At 54.7% G+C, this 20467-nt stretch overlaps 1 protein-coding gene across 1 annotated transcript; it reads left to right on the top strand.

Moving 5' to 3' along the window:
- The first annotated feature begins 1213 nt into the window (after positions 1–1213).
- Positions 1214–20096, top strand: Erfl (ETS repressor factor like). The gene is made up of 6 exons (XM_052762531.1): positions 1214–1322; positions 14294–14373; positions 17769–18003; positions 18234–18429; positions 18546–18663; positions 19264–20096. Exons 2-6 carry the CDS (start codon positions 14307–14309, stop codon positions 19707–19709), a joined length of 1062 nt encoding a protein of 353 aa, XP_052618491.1. The 5' UTR covers positions 1214–1322; positions 14294–14306; the 3' UTR covers positions 19710–20096.
- Positions 20097–20467: the final 371 nt, after the last annotated feature.

Genomic DNA, 20467 nt, shown 5'->3' with positions numbered 1-20467 from the left:
GTACGTTGAGACCATGTCTTAAAATACAAACAAAACACAAAGAGTTCGTGGGACTTGGAAGTGGGGAGGAACCTGACCTGGGAAATGGGGGTACAAACTGGGGAAGGGAGGCCAAAAAAGGGAGGATTTGTGAGGGGAAAGAGATTAGGATGGTGGCCCGGGAGAGGGCAAGGTCAAGTTGCAGGAGGAGGTCCTGTGGAAGATGAACTGCTTCTGAGGTCCCAAAGATGGTGTATTTCAGTGTGCCAGTAAGGGTCTGCACCCTGGTGTGTGTGGGGTATGTGTCAGGGTGCAGCCCCGCGTCTGTGCATCTCAGTACTGTGTAGGTGGATCAGGAAGAGGTTGGGGGGTTGGGATCGGTATGTGTGCAGAGTGCGTGTCTAGAATAGAAGGCATGGCCGTGCACTTGTGTGCATGTGCCTGCCTCCGTGTTTGGCGGTATGTCCCTATGCCCGGGCTGCGTCCTGTGTGTGTTGTGCATGGTTTATGTCATTCTGTCTATGTGTCCCTATGTCCGCGTGTCTGCTGTCCATGCTGTGTGTGTGTGTCTGTGTGTGTGTGTGTGTCCTTGCATAGGCCAGGCCCAGCTTTGCCCGTGTGCGGCAGCGGTCCTTCCACTAGAGCCTGTCCGTCGGTCTGCGAGTTTTCCCCGTGTAGGACAGGGAGGAGGTGGGGAGGGAAGGGGAAAGGTGTTGGGGGTGTCTCTCCGCCCCCACCCCACCCCCACTCCCTCAGTCCCGGGATCGAACCTTATTTAGAGTCGCAATTCGACATCTGTTTTCAAATTTGATCAGCTCTGAACTTTATTTTCCGAGTTTGAGGAAAATTATATTCCATCGATCGCGCGCCCGCCCCCTCCCCCGCACAGCCGCCGCCGCCGCCTCCATATATCTGCTCGCCGAGCCGGGCCGGGCGGCCGCGAGGGCGGGAGAGCGCGCCGCGCCGCGGAGGAGCTAGGGAGGAGGAGGAGGAGGAGAAAGAGGAACAGCAGGAGAGGAGGGGGTGCAGAGGCACAGTCCCCCGCGCCCTGACCCGGGTTCCTAGCTTCCCGTGTCCTGTTCTCTTCTGCGCGCGTCTCTGTTGGGGTGTCTCCTCTGCATCTCTGCTCGTGCCCCTCGTCTCTGTTTCCCTGTCACTGTCACGCTGTCTCAGGGACTCCCAGACCCCATCCTCTTGGTCTCCATCTCCGCGGGACTCCCGGCAACCCGCATCCCTCGCCCCGCGCCCCGGGGTCTCCTTCCTCAGGACGCCGCGGGGCCATGGCTGCGGGATCCGAACTTTAAACACTTCTCGGACCGAAGCGGATGCGCAAGGCGCTGAAAGTGAGTGAGCGCCGCAGGCCATCTCAGGGGCGGGGATGAGGGGCGGGGATTGCTGCCCGGGGCGGGGGCCCGGGCCGCGGGAGGTGGTCCCCAAAGACCCTAGGGCAGGGATGGTGCCCCAGGCAGGGCAGCCTGAGGGTGGGCAGCAGGGTGCAGCGGCGCCTAACTCTGGGGAGGTGGGAGGGAATCCCTCCGGAGAACTTCTGGACAGGGGTGCGAGGTGGGAGGGATGAGCGCTGGAGGCAGGACCTTGAGACTGGGGTGCAAGGTATGGGGATGGGGGCGGGGTGTGGAAAGCCTCAGGAACGGAATCAGGACAGACTAGAGTGTGACTATTTGGGGATGGGGACTGAAGGCCGACTTGAGCTTGGGTCTGGATATTTGAGCTTGAGGAGTCTGGACATTTAGGACCAGAGTGCCATGAGGTTTAAAGGTCAAAGTCCGAGGACTCGAATATTTGAGACCTGGGACTCAGAGCCTAGAGTCAGGATGTTTGGTGCTGAAGCCCTAGTTGTTTGAGGATGGAGTTGACTCGTTGGGGATGGGACTGGTACTGAGGATTTGGATTTAGGAGAGAGGAAGTCTGGATTGGGGCTGGAGTTCAAGGCTGAGAGTTTACAAAACTGGATCTACATATTTAGTGTGAGAGGTCACACAGTCTGTGGGAAGGGTTATTGGAGCCAGACCTGGGGTCAGCCCACTTGGGAGCAAGGAGTGTCTAGACTTGAACTTTGGTGTGGGGATGTCTTGGACATCCTGTCTATTCATCATTCCACCAGTCACCAGCCCTGTTGGGCTACCTCTGCCTCATCTCCACTGCCTATCTCTCCTCACTGTCTCTGTCTCTGCCAGCATCTCTGTGACTTCTTCCAGCTCTCCCAGGAGCCAGGATCTGTCTCTCTAACTCCTTATCTATCTGTCACAACACCTCTCTTACCTCTTCGGCACTAACTGCTAGACTACCCCTCCCAGAATCCCCGTGCCTATCTCCACGTCTCTCCCTCTCCCGCGGCATCTCTCGGTCTCTCACTATCTCTCCGTCTCTGATTCTCCCAGCACCTCTGTCTCTGTCTCCCCCTCGCTGGTTTCCGCTCAGATTAAGCCGGGGACCTAATTCCAGGCCCAGGATCGAATTTTCTGGCAACAAAGGGAAATAGCGAATCGATCGGTCGCTCCGGAGATTAAGAGACAAGCGGCGCGCGGATCTATCACGGCTAAACGGCCCCCCCGCCCGCTCCCCCCCGCCCCGCCGGCCCGCCGAGGCCCAGACGCGCTCCGCATCGCCAAACAGCCTCCGGAGCCCGAGCTGCCCGGCAGGCCCAGGCCTCCCCAAGCCCAGAGCTGGAGCCGCGGGAGGAACCTGTGAGCTTAAACTAGCTCCTGGGAAGGCAGCACACCTGTGCTTCAGGTAACACCTTTCACCCGCACCCCGACAAACAACTCGCCTGTCCCATCCATGTGCCCCCTTCAAGTTCTCCACATCTGGACTCCACCTAACGCGGCCTGCTTGGACCTATCGCCTGTTCCCTTCATCTACTTCTGGGGCTCACGAGGGCAGGCATACACGAGTCCTCCAGGTAGCCCCTGTCTCCTTCAAGCCTGCCCCAGAGATGCTCATTAGCATAAAGTGTCTCACTTAACAGGAGCCCTCTCTTACCTGCTCTCCCGGGTGACACCTGTTTTTCAGAATCTGAACCTCTACCTGAATCTGGGGCCAATTTCATTTTTCATGTCACACAGTCCCCTGCAACACCCCAAACCTTTCCCTCAGTTCTCTCAGTGTACTGTTTCTCACATCTTTATATTTAACCTATGCTTCCCCTCCAGAAGTACCTGTTACACACACACACACACACACACACACACACACACACACACACACACACACACACACCGGCTCTCTCCCCTGCCCGTCTTTTCTATTAATACACTTACAGGTCTGCAACTCCATTCACAGAGCACCTTAGTGTCACGTGAAGCTTTGGGTTCCATCCCCAGCACTCCATAAACCAGGTGGAGTGGTACAGACCTATAAAATCCAGCACTCTGGAGGTGGAGGCAGGAAAATCAGAAGTTCAAGGTCATCCTTGGCTACACAGCATGTTTGAAATCAGCCAGGGCTACATAAGACCCTGTCTCCAAAAACAAAACAAAAATACACTTTCTGCCATCTTGTTCTCTAAACCCGTCCGGCTCACTGGTCCCAGACAGTGGAGGCACATCTGCTTCTCATTTTCTAGCCCCAGACCCCTGAGAGCTCACATGTACATCCGTTCCCTGCTATCGTGTGTTTCCTGATACCTTTGCCTGTCTGGTGCCCTTTTTTTTTGCAAGGCCTCTGAGAGCCCCACCTCTCACACCTGCATGCTCGACACTCTCAAGTCTCATCTCTACCACGCTCTGTCTCTACAACACAAGACATGGTCTTTTGGCGATGGGGCTCTGCTGCCCCCCCCCCCCATGTCGCCTCATACCTGTGCCTCAGGTCCTCAGTGTCCCTTTTCTTCCTCTCCTACACACGAATCACCCATGTTCACCCATGTTCTCATGTCATCTTTCCAGGCTGCACCTCCACACCGATGCCTGTTCCTCACCTGTGTACCCCAGGCATCATCCTTCACCTCTCTCCGCCTTACATCTGTTTAAGCTGTTCTCTGTCACAAAACTCTTTCTCAGCATGCTCCAAAAGGGACACAGATGTCTGGGCAAATCCCTTACCCCCATGCAGATGGCTCCCTACACTGGCTCTACGTCTCTCTGTTTATTCCTACACCTTTAGTAATCCTCAGTTCTCGGCAAACCAGCTGCCACTCCAACAGGCCCTCTCACCTTCACTCTCTGCCCTCTCAACTCGTCGGTCACATCTTAAGGACCAAACCGACAGATCCTATCTTGTCTCCAGTCCGATCCATCCCTTCTCATAGCCCATCTCTACCCACCTAGCTTCTTACTGCTTGAGAGCAATACCTGTAGCATTTGTAAACACGTGATATCTGTGCCTAGCCACCGGCGGCGGCACACCTGCTCCCTGCACAATGGAGACCTCCCCGGAAGCAAGACCTGTGGCACAGGTCTGTCATCCCACCTGCTTCAGAAGGTCCGGGTTCCACCTGCCTTTGTGAGGCTCTCACAATGAAAAATTAAGAAGCGGGTTTGCAGGTGTAGCTCAGTGGTGGAACGCTTGCTTTACGTGAATGAATAAAGCCCTAGGTTTAGCTCTAGACACGAGGGATATTTATTTATTTATTTTGAGACAGAGTCTCTTTACATAGCCTTGGCTGGCCTGGAACTCACTCTGTAGACCAGGCTGCCCTCAAACTCACAGAGACCCACCTGCCTCTGCCTCCCCAGTGCTAGGATTAAAGGTGTGTACCAATATGCCTGGCTTAAGGCTTGGGTATTCTAAGTGTCCAGGTGATGTGGCTGTCACTTCTGGACATCATAGACGACTTTGAGCACCACCCGTTCACATACACCCCTGGGGACCTGCCCTCCCCCACGTTGGTGATGATGCTGATGGCACTGATGACAGCTGATTCAAAGACCATTTCTTTTTTTTTTTTTTTTTTTTTTTTTTGGTTTTTCGAGACAGGGTTTCTCTGTGTAGCTTTGCGCCTTTCCTGGAACTCACTTGGTAGTCCAGGCTGGCCTCGAACTCACAGAGATCCGCCTGGCTCTGCCTCCCGAGTGCTGGGATTAAAGGCGTGCGCCACCACCGCCCGGCTTCAAAGACCATTTCTGTGACAGGTTTTTGTCCACTGTCACACTCATCCTCATGGGACCATTATAAAGCAGGTGCTTGACTCATGCCCCCATTTTACAGAAAAGCAAACTGAGCTCAAAGAGAAGAAAGCCTTTCTCCGAGGTCGAAGAACCGAGTCAGACCAAAGCCATGTGACTTCAGAGATGGCCTTCCCAGCCAAACAGGCTTCCTTGCCTCCTCCCATATCCGCCATCAAGCAACCTTCCTCTGAAGACACACCTGTCCATCTTGTCTCCTTAACAACCCTTGTTTCTCCATCACCAAGAACTAACTTCCCAGCCTTCCTTCGCCCTTGCTATCAAGGGTGCCCAGGCCTCTGCCGCTCTTGGCTCTCACAGACACTGACCCCTGGGATCAAAGCTTCCTCTCCCATCACCCCTCCCAACACACCCAGACACCCCACCCCTGTCCACAGGGGCCTCTGCCACCATCTCCCTTTGTCCCATTGCCTCAGCCTGCCTGTCTCTGTTTCATGGACCCTGTATCCCTGTCTCTTTCAGTGTTCCTCCTTATGCCTCCTCTTTTTTTCTCCTGTAATTTGAGGGATGTAACCCAGGGTCCTCATGCATATCAGGAAAGAACTCTAACATGGACCTCTATCCCAGCAATCTCCCCCACCGCCCCGACTTTGATGCAGAGTCTAATGTAGCGCAGAATAACCTTGAGCTGACTATGTAGCCAGCCTCTGCCTGCCAGGTGCTGGGATCACAGGTGAACACCACCATGCCTGGCTTCCAGCCCTTTACAGTGTTTCAGAGCCTTGCTCAGTTGTTCAGGCTGGCTTTGAACTTGCTCTGTAGCCCAGGCAGGCCCCCCCCCTCCTCAGTCTTCCAAGTATCTGGGACTACTACAGGCAGCTCCCTGTCCCTTTGTACATCCAAGTCTCTCTTCTCTGTGTCTTCCACTGTCTCCTCCAACGCCTCTTCTCTTCTCATCTTGTCCCTTGTGCTACCCTTTGACAGTAGAGATACTGGGGCCTTGAACCCATCCTGACCTGCATTCAAGTCCAGGCTTCATCACTCATCCTTGTCGGCCTGTTTCCAAGTTAGCGTGCCCTGTCCAAGCCTCAGTTTTCACATCTATGAAATGGGCACCATGGCAGTTCTGACCCTACAGGTGGTGGTAAGATGGTGCTGAGGGAAACCACAAGGCCAGAGTTATGTAGGGGTTAGCCTTTTGCCTCTGCGTCCTCTCCTGGTCCTATCTCTTATCCGGGGCTACCACATGGCCTGGTCAACAGTTAGGAGTGTGTGTATGGTGAGGAGAACGAATCAAGAGGTGGGCAGAGGAGTCCCAGCCAGAAGGGCCTGGGCATGGGACTGGTGTGGAGCTGGGGACAGGGATCGATCCGCCTCGGCGGCAGTGCTAGGACCAGGATTGCATCTTGTCACAATAATTTATTGCTCTCATCCTGTCTGATCGATGGCGCTGAATTAGCACCGCGCCTGATGCCCCTGGAGCCCCGAGCCTCCCCCAGCCTGGCCGGACCCTGCCCCTTATGGGATCCCCATGGCAGCCCAGCTCCCAGTGCCCAGCTCTAGCCAACCCAGGTCCCTCTGCTGGCACAGGGGCACTTTTGGCCCTGCCCGCTGTCCCTTCTCCCTGTCTGTCTGAGTTTCTCTCCCGCTCCCCTGACAGTCCTCCTGGGTCTCCCACTCCATTTCTCTGTTGCTGACTTTCAGGCACCCACTTCTCCCATTTTGTCCCAGTCTCCCTGTCTCTCTGGGTTCTGTTGTCTCAGTTCCTCTAGCTCTTTTGCTCTGTCCCAACATCCCCTCTAGGGTCCTTCCTTGACTTTGTCTCCTCTCACCTCTATGTCTGTGATTCTCTGTCATGCCTGTGGTGTTCATCCGGACTCCGTGAACATATCTGGTCAGTCTTTGCCAAACCCTGCAAGAGAACCCACAGCACCACCCAGCCTTGCCGCTCATTCTGAAAAACTCCCAATCTAGCCACCGTCACTGAAATTCTCTGACAGTGCCACACTTGTCCTGTCTATGATGGAGGCCAACAGGTCTACTTTGGGGAGCTAACAGGACCCCTGGGGATGAGGCTGGGGGTGGAGCTGGGAAGAGGCCAGGACTTCTGATAGGTGGGGTGAGGATGAGGGGCTAGGCACCAAAACAGAGATGGTGGTTAGGTCCAAGTCGGGGATGGGATGGACCAGGTAGAAGTGAGGAATGGTAGGTTTTGGAGTAGGGGTGTGACAGACCTCAGGAAACACCAATGCCCCAAACCTAAAGCTGGGCAAGGCACTGAGGAGACAGCCATGAATCCACACTGGATGGGTGGGGGCACACGGGGGTTCACCGCAGGGGTGGGTCCTCTGGCTGTCTCAGCTCTGGTCTCCCTCATCCACTCTCTTGCCTCTGCCCTAATCCCTCAATTTTCCGCATCTCTGCCCCCTCCTCTGCTTCCTCTGACCCAGGTTCTCTAGTGCCCTGGCTCTCAGCCCTCTAATTTGCTCCATCTCAGCCCCTCTCCCTTCATTCCCTCTTCAGTCTCTGATTCAGTCTCTCCTTGTCTCTCTGTCTCTGTGGGCCTAGCTCCCTCTTTCTGGCTTGGGCCAGTCCACTTTATCCGCTCTGCCTCTCTTGCTCTGCCTCTGGTCTCACCGCCCCTGTTGGCCCTTCCCCTCTCTCTGTGACCCTCCAGCCCCCAGCCTCTTACCCCAGCTCTGGGTCTCTGCAAGGAGCAGCCTGGGCTGGGGCTGCATGCGCCTCTACTTCCTTCCCTTCCCCCAGCACTGTTTTGTAGGCGGGGTGCGTGGCACTGCGGCTCTCACCTCCCTGGGGACTCTCCCTCACCACTACCCCCACTGACATCCTTCTGCAAGCTGGCTACAGCCCCAGGGACATCTGTACTGAGACTGGGGCTCCAGGAAAGAGACAGAGACTCAAAGAGACAAACATGGCTCCATACAGAGATACCGAGAGAGAGAGAGAGAGAGAGAGAGAGAGAGAGAGAGAGAGAGAGAGAGAGAGAGAGAGAGAGATGGCTAGATGGAGTGTGGGTCTCCATTCCTGCCCTCCCAGGCACTGGGCTCCTCTACCCCTTGCCTGGTATGTCCTGACCACCCCAAATCTGGTACCAATTAGACCTCATCTAGGCCCTGGCGCTGTCCTGCAATGAAGCCTTGTCAGAGGTCCCCTTGCGAGTGCCTGTGTGGTGCAGCACATGTAAATATGGCATGTCAATTGTTGTGCGTGTCCCCAGGCACAGAGGATTAGGTGTGTTTGTGTGAGAGGTCGTGGGGCTGTGCAAAGCCACGCACATCATGTCCATGAATGTGACAGTGCGTGGTGCTCAGCTGTGCGTGTCTAGTGTGACTGTCCAGAACTCTGGTGGGTTGTGCTATGTTTCCGCATCATGTGGCTCTGCAGGGCTGAGTGACCAGGGCAGGACAGCCTGTCCCTGAGGGTGAGGAGGTAAGGAGACTGAGTCCAGGAGAAGCATGGTGGGAGGGCAGGCAGGGGCTGGGGGGCGGTGCACTGGCAGTGGGGTTGCTGAGTGTGAGGGGCCCACCAGCAAAGAGCAGTAGGGCATAGCTACGGAAGTCCCTAGGCCTGCGTCAGCCCCCGGCCGTGTGGCAAAATGATTTGGGTGGGTGCTGCCTCTCTGAGCCTGTGTCCGACTCTGGCTTTCAGATGCCGATGGTGTTCTCTGTGTGTGTGCATACACATGCAGTCATTTGGGAAGCAAAACGTAGTAGGCTGGATAGAATGTTGGTTCGCAGCTGTGTGTGTGTGTGCATGACCAGCCCTGAAGAATGCTAACAGCTGTGTGTGTGTGGTGTGTGTGTGTTTGTGTGTGTGCGCGCGCACACGCATGTGTACACATGCATACATATGACCCTGTGATTGTGCATTCCTGTGTGGTTGTTGGATGCTGCATGTGTATACAATGTGAACTTGTGCCAATTCTGTGTGTGAGACTATGTCTATGATGACATGTGAGAAAGTGTGTTTGGGTCACCACATCTGTCTCCGTGTGGACCTGTGTGTATCATGGGTGACCCTGCACATAGGAGTTATAGGGAGTTTCAGTTCTTGCATTTCCTGTGTTTGTGTGTGTGTCACTAAGAGAAGTAGCAAAGGCTGTATTTAATGTGTGTGGTAGGTGTCAAGTGTTTAGTATCTGTGTATGATGTGTGAAATGTGGTATCTGTATGTAATATGGGGATAACATGGATGGTATGTGGTAGTTATGGTATTTGGAATATGGTATATGTGTGGTTTCACACATACCATGTGGAATGTGTCTTTGTGTGTGGTATATAGTTTCTATGTGGTCTGTGTGTATAGTATGTATGTGGTGTACATGTGGGGGTGTCATGAGTATGTATATGTATGGTATGTGGTAGATATGTGACATGAGGTATGTGGTGTTCATGTATATGTTGCATGGGAGTGTGGTGTGGTATATGTAATGTATGTCATGTGCTATGTATGGTATATAGAAGGAGTACATAGTCTTGTCCATGGTGTAGTGTGTATATGGTGTATGGTATGTGTATAGCATGCATGTGGAGTACGTGCAATCTGCTGCTCATGGTGTGTGGTGTATGTACAGTATGTATATATATTGTGTGTATGGTATGTTGCATGTGTGTAGTGTGTATATGGTGTGTGTGGTACATGGGTTGCGAAGTCTGGAGTGGTGGCACACAGTCACTCCCTCCTAAGGGCCAGGCCAGCGCATTTGGTTGATGAGAGCAGGGGTGGGAATGGGGTGATGCTTGAGGTAAGGGTGGCAGGTACTGGTGTGACAGCCGCTTCCAGACCCCTTCTTTGCCAGAGCAGCCATAGGTAGCTTGCTGCCTGTGGTGGGACAGTCCCTGAGCATAGCTCTGTATACACTAGACATGGCTAGAACATGTGCTGAGCACAGGCACCCGTGTTGTGTGTGACTACAGGAGCCACAGCCCTATGCTAGGTGGGACAGGGGGTGTACTGTTTATGAGAAGGGTTCATCCTAGTCAGGGACGGGCAGCATGCCTATGGTCTAGGGGTGTGTATGATCTAGGGGTGTCCATGACAGAGCAGCATCATTGTGCATCTCTGCTGTGTACACTAATGTGTCCACACAGGCATGTGTGAAGAAGGGTGCATGCTCTAGGGTGTGTGTGTGTGTGTGTGTGTGTGTGTGTGTGTGTGTGTGTGTATGTGGGGGCAGTGGTGGGAGAGGGGTCTTGGGCCGCGTCTCTCTCCTCTTTAGACAGAGCCCCGGAGAAGATATGAAATTTAAAAAAAAAATCAATTTTCATTCCACTTGTGCAGATTGTGTTAAGAGGAGGTGGGGGTGGGGGGCCCTGGGTGAGGGATGAAGGGGCTGGGGGCGGTGTGAGGCCTGAGGCGGCTCCCGAGGCGGCCAGCGCAGCTTAGAGAAATCAAAACAACTGGTTAAACCCCAGCCCAGGGGGCTGGGGTGATGGGGTGAGCAGACAGAGGCAGAGAGGCCCAGAGGCCAAGAGGGACAGGGATGTACCCAGAGACAGAATCAAAGCTACAGAGAGACGGGAATGTCTCAAGATAGAAACACACAGGGATGAGCAACAAAAGACCCCCAGTGACAGACAGACAGACAACGAGGGGGAGGACACGACTGAAGACAGGATGAGGCAAGCATACGTTTTGAACACACACACACACACACACACACACACACACACACACACACACACACACACACACACAGATGCTGAAGAGATCCGTAGATGATGGACAGACAGGCCCATGGTGGCAGAGACAGTTTGGTGCTGAGGTGCAGTTACTTCTAAGTGGGCACCCCACAGAGCCAAGCTTAGCACTTAGGCCCCCACCCCTTTCTGGGGTTGATCATTTTGGGGCCTATGACTGTGGCTATGTGTCTGCGATGAGTGTGGCCACCCGAGTTTGCCATCTGGCCGTGGCAGTCTATGTCAGGGGTGTTTTGTGTGTCTGTCTGCATGGGACCCAATGTGTGTGTTTGATGGAGAGCCTCAGGTGCCTGTCCACGTGACTCCGTGTGTTGCTGACTTGGTTGTGCCACTGTGTGTCTGTGTGTCTGTCTGGGTGTGTCTCTGTTTCTCTATGACACTATGTGAGCGATGGTGTGCCTCTGATTGGAGGTCTGTGTTTCTGTATTTCTGAGCACTGGTGAGTGACTATGTGCCCGTGTTAATATGCGGCAGTCTACTCAGATCGTGTGTCTGTTACTGTTGTACATGACAATGTTGCTGCCATGCGCAACTTCAATGATGTGTGTGGGTTGCGCTGAACCCGTTGCGTGTGACTGTGGGTGTGAATGTGAGTCCGTTGATCTAGACAATGTGTGTTTGTGTGTGATGGTGGTATGGGGGACGTGGTGGTGTATGTGTGACTTTGTTGGCCTGTGTGATGTGAGCTGTGTTCTTGCAGTAGGTGTGGGTCTGTGTGATTGTGCTTGGCAAGGAGCAGAGGGAGTCAGCCTCTGCCTGCCCAGCCTCTCTCCAACAGGCTGCCTCACACACACGCGCACACATTCGGTGCCATGGCTGCGGGCGCTAGAGATGGGGGTGAGGGGGGGGGGTGGAGGAAGCAAAATAAAATTAAAAATTAAAGCTTGCCCGGAGTCCCCATCCGCACTGTGCCGGCCGGTGGGGAGGGGCACGTGATGCGGCTGCTCCCCCTCCTCAGCCACTGGGGCTGGGGCCGGCCGTCTGTCCATCTGTCCAGTGGCTCCGCCAAAGCTTCTGCCTGGCCCTATAGCCCCAGGCCGCAAGCCCTACTTCCTCCATGGGTCGATCAGCAATCAATGGGGCCAGGGGGGTGCCAGGGGCATGGTGAGATCAAAGGGGTCCCAAGAGAGGGACACTGGGACTGAAAGAGAGACAGAGACATGGAGATGGGGACTTTGCAAGAAACAGAGACTCTCAGGGCAGCGAGGCAGAGATGTGGAGATCCAGAAATGGAGAAAGGAGCCATGTGGAGACTAAAGACCCAGAGACCCAGGGACAGACAGAGAGGTGGAGACCCAGAGAAATGTTAGTCATGGGTGGAGACAGGGACCCAGCTGGAGGGGCTAGGACCAGGTCCTGAGGGCGGGGAGGGGCAGGGGGGGGCGTGACACACACCGGACAGAGACCAAACACAGGAGAGATTGGGAAAAAGTGGCGGCAGAGACTGCAAGAAGGCAGAGATGTGTGTGAGAGACGACGGGGGGAGCGTGGGAGCAGGGCCCGGAGCGCCGATCCCACGGCTCCTCGTTATAACGTGTCCGGAGGAGGCGGCGGGGAGTTGAAAGCGTTGGGAAGAGAAATCAAAACCAACACGGAAATGAGAGGGGCCAATGGGGGGTGGGGGTGGGGGAGGGAGGAGGGGGGACCCAGAGACGCAGCGAGAGCAGGAGGGGGAGTCAGATGGGGGTGAGTGTGGGGAGAGAGATAGGGAGATGGTGGAGACACACACGGGAGAGAGACGGGATGGGCGGGGCTGAGAGGAAGGGAGCAGAGAGGAGGAGGGAGAGGTAGACAGATGAGGGAGAGAGGAGATGGGGGAAACAGAGAGACGTGGGGAGATGGATAAAGTGGGGGGTAGAGAAGGAAATAGGGATAGGAGAGCAGGAGACAGCCGTGGAGGGGGGCAGGGACAGAGAAATGGGAGAAGAGAGTTGAGAGATTCAGGAAGACACTCCAGGTGGAGGGAAGAGAGGCCAAGTGCAGGGAGAGGATGAAACGAAGAGGAAGGGAAAGAGATAAAGAAGGACTCCCAGAGAGATGGAGTACGGGAGGGATGGCCATTGGCAGGGGAGACCCCAGGAGGCCAAGGAAGGGTTGGAGGAGGTGTAGGGAAGACTGGATGCTGGGAGAGAGGACAGAAGTATCCAAGGGGTGAGGTGGGGTTTATGGCTATATGGCATGGGAGAGGTGTGTGGACGTCTGTAGAACTGCGGGTGTGAGAAGACCTAGTGGGTGGGGTGTCTGAGGGAATACAGCGCTAGGTCTGAAGGGTGGGTGTGGCATGTGGGATCTCTGAGTGCAGGCAGGATGGCTAAAGGAGGTCTCTTCTGAGGGTGTCTGCAGTGAGTGTGAGGGGGGCAGATGGCTGAAGGTGAAGGTGTCTGAAGGGCAGTGCTCACAAGAAAGGAAAGGGGTGAGGTGTCTACGGAACAGGTTTCTGAGGGAGTGGGGATTGGAGGGGCCTTTCAGGGAGGAGGAAGGGCCAAGGGGAAAGAATGTTCTAAGGGGGAGGCGATGCCAGAGGAAGCGGTATCCAGTTGAGGAAGGGGTCTCTAAGTGAGGATGCCAATCGGAGGGGAAGGGTATCAATCTGAGGGGGAATGCCAATCTGAGTGGACAGGTGTCTGAGGGGGGAGACTCTCTGCAGGGAGGGAGTATCTGAGAGGGGAGGCTGGCTGGTCTTAGAAGGAATGGCTGGAGAATCTTCTTTGAGCAGCAGGTTTGAGGCAGGCGTCGTCCATGGGTTCCGTTGATCAGTCCGCAGACTTGGGTGGCTCTACTTTGGGAGGAAAGGAAAGGACCGGTCTGAGGGGAAGGGTGGGGGGTGGGGGAGTGAGGGGGTGGGGGACCTCCTGAGTGGCCTGAGTGGGGGAAGGCCATTCTAAGGGGAAAGGATGGATGGAGAACCTTTGGTGAGCGGCAGGTTTGAGGCAGGGGTCTGTGGGCTCAGATGACAGACTAGGGGTGTGGGGGGGTAGTGTCTACCTGGGGAAGAAAGGCAAGAGCTGGGCCTGCTCCTCCCAGCCTGACTAGCAGTCCCCAGCTCTGCCTGCCATCTCTGAGCTGGCCACTGCTGCAGTGTGAGCCACAGAGGGGGAGCTGCTGGGGGTCAGCCAGGTGGGGGCGAGTTTGTGTTTCCGAGCAAGCGATAAATCTGAAGTAGCTGGAAAGAGCCACACACAGAGGGAGATAGGAGGACCCAAAGACCCAGGGACCAACCCCCTACTCCCCCAGAGGTCAGGCGGGAGACAGGATAGCAAGAGATGCGGTGTGGGGCATCAGGGTGGGTGGAAGGTGTTGAGAATCTGCGAGTGAATTGCTGGACCAGAGAGAGGGGGGATGTGGGAAAGTGGCTCCAGTTAGGGACACCAGGGCTGCCGGAAGGGAGGGAGTTGGGACTGAGGGCAGTTGGGTGGCTGACATCAGACTGAGAGCCTGGGAGAGGGGGAGCCCCGCAGCACCCCACTGGCTGACTGCTTCTCTCCTGCTGTCCTGTCCGGGCTTCTGCAGGGCTCACTCCGCCATGGATTGTAGCTGCGTCTCAGACCTTCTCTTCGCCCCGCCTGCCCTGCCGGCTCTCTGGACCCCTGGTAACTGTCCTGTCCATCCCCACAGCCCTTCCCCTTCCCAGGGGCTGCACCCCCTTCCCCATTTTCCCTCTTCCCCATCTGTCTTGTGTACCTGTGAACCTGTCTGTCTGGGTCTCCATCAGTCCCCTGAATACAAACCCCTTCATGAGAAACTTGACCAGAAACTTCACGGCCCTCTCTCCCTGCCACCTGCTTGTTGGGACACAAGGGTTGAGGGTCTTTTGGAGGATGGGTGAGGTGTCGGAGAGGGATGAGAACTGAGGGGGGGCTGAGATCTGAGATTTCTCTGCCATGTATACCTAAGCCTGCACCTCCCCAGGACCTGCTACGCTGACACTGACGGCAGAACCTAGAGCTCTAGGCTAGGCACAAGGGGAGGGGCACAGTCTAAAGAGAGAATGCCAGGAGGTGAGTGTGGTGCTCAGGCCAAGGGAAGAGGACCTGCTTGGGCATGCAGGGGTCACTAATAGGAGCGAGTCTTTGACACCAACGTTCCGTTTGGCTGGCTGCCTGGAGTTTCATTGTGGAGTGTTCGCATGCATCACATTTAAGTGTTCCTGAAGGGGTCAGAGAGGGCAAGCGTCTGTAGGAGGCTGTCTTTGTGTGAACTTGTGCCTGCTTCACAGACTGGACCACGGAGGCCACAGGAGCATCTCTGGACTCTACATTTCAGGGTCGTGCATGTAAACATTCGGCGTCTGCCAGCTTGTGTGCTGTGCCTCTGCCTTGGTGGGGAAAGGAGACTGTGCTTGTCTCTGGTAGTCCGTGGCATTCTCAGAAGGTATCTGAGGTATATTTTGGAGTGTGTGGGTAGATGGCCCTGGGCCTGTATATCGAGATCTAGGCTTGGTTTTTGGACTGTGTTTCCGTGTGCCTCCCACTGCTAGGTTCTGGGGTTGTCCATGTCAGTCAGCCTGCCGTAGCAGGCCTTCTCTCTCTCCATTGGATTCCTTCTTGCTTTTTGGTTGTGCAAACATGTTTGTGATACAATGGCTTTCCCAAGGAGGTGTGCTATGAGTATGGCTAGGCCAGTGTCCACCTGGACTGACTGCTCATGGCACCTGGGGTGAGAACGGCCCAGATTAAAATTCACCTTCCGTGGGGACGAGAACCACCTATCCTTCGGCAGGTAGGGCATCACCTGCTCACTTACATACCAGAGGGTAGCCTGGGTACGGCTCTGCTCCTCCTTGCCTCCTGCCCTTGAAACCAGAGAGGGCAAGGAACTTCCCCCTGGATGCACAGCAATGGGTACAGGGACCCAGGTCTCCCAGCTCAACACAGTCCCTCCCATACCCCACTTTATGATGGCTTCCCTAGCCTTCTCCCCTTCCTCTTGCAGTGTTCTCAGCTTGTTAGAGACCGGATTTAACCCGCATGTTCATGCTGGGCATGCCAATCGCTGGGCAGGTAGGAGGAGACGGAGGATGATATAGGAGTTGGTGTGGACACTGGGACCCAGAGCTTTCTAGATTGGGAAGACCGGGGGTGGGCAAGATCTCTGCTCCTGGCTTCTAGGTGGAGAGTGCAGCCAGATACTCCTCCCAGGGTGAAGTAATGCCAAGGGGGCCACAGGTGTGTTGACATTCACATGCCTGAGTGTGGTCATGGGAAGGGAACTTGTTCAATTGTTTTTGTTACCCTGCATGTGTCCACCTGTCTATCTGGGGACTTTAGCATCATTGCTTCGTTGTCTCTATCACACCAGGTGTTAGCTGGGCTGTTGGGCCCATGCGTCTCTTTGTCACACACTTGTCAGTGGGTCCCGACAGAGGCCTTTAGCGTATAATTGTGCATGTTGCAATGGATGTGCAATGCTGGGGTTTGGGGCTCCATATATCTTAGGCAGCTTGTACCTGGTGTTTGCTTCAGTGGCTCCAAGCAGGAGTGTGGCACTTGGGTGTGGTTGTGTCCTGTGGGATAAGATTGCAAGTGGCTGTGTGATATGCTGTCCACATGGGCACCTAATAGGTCTGTGCCCGCATGTTGACACACAACCTCACATTGGAAAGCTTGAAGAGAGAAGTGTGGACGTGGGAGGGGACACACTAAAGGGTACTGCACAGATGCATACAGGCTAAGTGTGCACCAGGGTGATGCCAGCGGGGCCTCAGGGAATGGGCCGATGGCAAGAGCTATCAGGACAGGGGAAGTATCAAAGGCCTTCTGACAGGGTAGCAGGGTTAAGGGTGATCACTGCGGAGGGTGCGCCCTTTTCAGCCACTCCCCCCAAGACAGTCATGGATGCAGGAAATGTGTCCCTCTCAATTCCATTCTCCCCTTCCTTGGCTGAGCCTGGGATGATTGCACCAAGGCACGATGGGAGCAGAAGCCTAGGGGCTCTTTCCAGAGGTTTAGGTAACTTAGGAGCAGACTCAAGCAGGGTAGGTCTGAAGAGTGACACACAGATCCCTAAAGATGCTCTTTTTTTTTTTTTTTTTTTTTTTTTTTGGGAAAGGTCTTGAAATTAAAGACCTAATTCAATCTAGATCATTTGAGGTGATATCTACCTTCATCTGATTAGTGGCTGTGCACACCATGAAACCCAGCACTCGAGAGGTAGAATCAGTTGGATTTTTGGAGTTTGAGGCCAGCCAGGGCTACACAATGAGTTCCAGGGCTACACAGATAAATCCTTTCTCAAAAACACCAAATAAATAAATAGATAGATAGATAGATAGATAGATAGATAGATAGATAGATAGATAGATAGATAGATAAAAATAAGACAAAGTATAAGATCCAGCTTTAATCTTGATCATACCTTCTGGTGGCAGCGTACATATATATAAAGGACACTGAAGGAGGAAGCTATCGGTTTTCCCTGCTTGCCCTAGCTCTGACTACCAAGTTCACCACTTTACCAGCGTTAGAGCATACTTCCTTAGAATTGTGGTGTATACTGAAGACCAGCTGAGATACACAGCCTCATGAACTGAACAACTACTGAATTCTTCCAATTTCCATCGGTAGCAGCCATTGATGGACTATCTAAACCACAGTTTGTGAGACATTCTAATAAATCCACTTTCTTCCTTCATAGAGAAATTCATTCTACCAGTCCTTTTCAGGTAGAGAACCTTGAATAATGCAGTTGTGTTTTCCTTCACCTGCCCACTGATGAAGATGTGCTGACTAACAATAGTGCTCATAAACACATTCTTCCTAGCTCAATTATTCTCTAAGTATTAAACTATCCATGATATCCATTATAAACTATAAACTATCCATTCATTTGTCAACAGTTTGCTCTGAATTTCTGGAATAGAACTCCTAAAGAAAAAAAAAAAAAGATGCTCCTTAGAGACTGAATGTCTCAGGCTGTGGACTCCAGTGAGACCCAGAACCCCATCTCGGCTTCCTAACCCTAAGGCCTCCTTGTCTTGTGTCTCCAGGGTTTGCCTTTCCAGATTGGGCCTACAAGCCGGAGTCCTCCCCTGGTTCGAGGCAGATCCAGCTGTGGCACTTTATCCTGGAGCTGTTGCAGAAGGAGGAGTACCAGGGCGTCATTGCCTGGCAGGGAGACTATGGGGAATTTGTCATCAAGGACCCTGATGAGGTGGCCCGCCTCTGGGGCATTCGCAAGTGCAAGCCCCACATGAATTATGACAAGCTGAGCCGGGCCCTGCGGTGAGGAGGGGCTGTGGGCCAGGCTCCCATCATGCTCTCTTCTCCCTTCACTGTCCCTTCTGGTCCCCCTAAAAGGTGGGGGTGCTCCCTCCGTATCCTAGGACTGAATCCCATTGGATCCCAGTACTTGTGAGTGGAAGTTGGGTGGGGGGTGGCGACAAGAACTTGAGCCCAGCTGCTGCCTCACCCCTCCCTTGCCCCTCCCCAGTACCCCATCCTCTCTCCCACAGTTACTACTACAACAAGCGCATTCTCCACAAGACCAAAGGGAAGCGGTTCACCTACAAATTCAACTTCAGCAAAGTTGTGCTTGTCAATTACCCACTGCTGGATATGGCTGCTGCCGCCGCTGGCTCCCCACTCTTGTTGACCCCTGGTCCTTTTGGGGGGGCGCCTGGGCCAGATGCTCCACCCTTGACTCCTGAGGTGAGTGTGGGTACTGGTGTCTTAGGGCTGGAAGTGGGGTGTCTAGTGTCCCCTACATTATGATCCTCTCCACAAAGCGGGCTAAGCAGTACGGCCTCCCCTACTTCCCTCTCCAGACCCTGCAGAACCTGTTCTCTACACCACGCCTAGGAGAGCCAGGGGGTCGGACACCCCTATTCGCCCCAGAGACAGATAAACTACGCTTGGACAGCCCCTTCCCATTCTTGGGTTCTGGTAAGGGCCTGGGGGTTGGGGGGATCTGCTCATGTGGAAAGAGAGGACCGCAGGGGGATGCCCAGGCTGGGGTGTCTGTGGAGTCTCTCGGTGGGTACATGTGCTTAAAAGCCAGGGTGTGGGGTGAGAATGTAGCTCAGCCAGAGTGCTTGCACAAAGCCTCAGGTTATCAACACTGAAGTAGCTGGGTGTGGTGCACACACCCGCAATCCCAGCACAAGGGGCACAGGAGCTGCAAGATCAAGGTCAGTGTCAAGCTGGACTACAGGAGACCCAGCCTTCAGGAGGCTGAGGCAGGTAGATTATGAGTTGGAGGCCAACTAGGCTTATATAATTGGAACATCTCAGAAAACAAATCAAGGCAGAAGCGATACTGCTGATCAGCTTACGGGGTGGGGGTGTATGTGGCTACGTGGCAGGGAGGGTTTTGGGGGAGGCAGGTTAAAGGAATAAAGAGGAAAATGGGGGAGGTGAAGTAGAGGAGAGGTGGAGTACACGGGAGGGGAGGAAGAGCACGTAGGACGCACACCCACTGTGCAGGCAGGCTCCCAATGGCTAGTGGGCCAGCCTGACTTGCTCCCTATGTCCCTCCCGCAACAGGTGCCACCGGCTACTCCAAGCCTCCCGGCCTGTTGGGTCCTTACGGCCGCGCCTTCCCTGAGTACCCCTGGAACTTTAACCCGTACCTCACGGGCCCCTTCCCCAAGTTGCCCCCCTCTCTCTACCCACCTCATTTCTACCCTAACCCTTTGGGTTCCTTGGGCCACTTGCCCTCTGCAGGAGCAGGGGGAGGTCCCATGGCTGCACCCCTGCTTGCTGCAACGGGGGAGGGCCTGGGCCCTGAGCGCCCCTCAGGGCTGGCAGTGGCCCCTCGTCTGGCCCTGCCCGGGGCTGGAGGTCCAGAGGCCACCCTGGGTGGGAAGGAGGACAGCGACTCTGAGCTGGAGATCACCGACGTCAGTGGCTGCAGCTCTGACAGTGACGGCGATGAGGGTTTACCTGTGTCCCCCAAGACCAAGTCAGGCAAAGGGGGGAATGGCAGCTGAGCGGGTGGAGGGTGGATGCCGCTGGTGACCAGGGCAGTCTGGGCTGCCCTTACTACCAGCCCAAGGTCCAGGACCAGCCCATGACATCCTCCCGGCCATCTCCTCCAAACCCTGAGTGGAGGTCACACCTTCTCCACAGAGTGGGAAGGGACAGGATGGCCTCCAGTCTCTCCCCAGGCTCCAATTTGAAGGGGATAACCACCTGGCCCCACTCTCAAAGTGCAATATGGCGCCCAGCCTCCCCTGACCTCCTCTGTGCTGTGACCTGCGTGTTTGTGTGGCGGTGTCCCCAATCCAATGCTGGCCCCCTCTCTTGAAATCCTCTTACACAGGCCCCCTTGGGGACAGGGAGCTCAGAGCAATAACCCCGCCCCCAGCCCCCACCCAGGAGGGGCCCCCTCCCCACTGACTCCCCTTGAAATCCCACAGCCTCTTCCAGAGTTTACTACAAAAATAAAAGAACAAGAGTGTGAGATGTGGGCTACCTGGCATTTTGGATGACCATGGGGCTCCAAATTAGGGGGGTGGGGGGTGGGCACCTCATAGCCAGTGTGTGTGTGTGTGTGTGTGTGTGTGTGTGTGTGTGTGTGTGTGGTCACTGTTTTAAGTACATCGGGACAGCAAGTCGGTCTCCAGGACCCCGATGGAGGAAGGTGAACTGACTCTCACATCTGTCCTGACATGGCACACGTGTGCCCCACCCACAATATACTAAATAAAAATGTAAGACAAGAGACTGAATGGATGGACAGCCTGAA

Source organism: Peromyscus californicus, unplaced genomic scaffold (assembly GCF_007827085.1).
Source record: "Peromyscus californicus insignis strain IS unplaced genomic scaffold, ASM782708v3 Scaffold_4__1_contigs__length_199733344, whole genome shotgun sequence".
Taxonomy (NCBI): Eukaryota; Metazoa; Chordata; class Mammalia; order Rodentia; family Cricetidae; genus Peromyscus; species Peromyscus californicus.
Note: the sequence above shows the minus strand (reverse complement) of the source record. Positions and strands in the feature narration are given on the sequence as shown.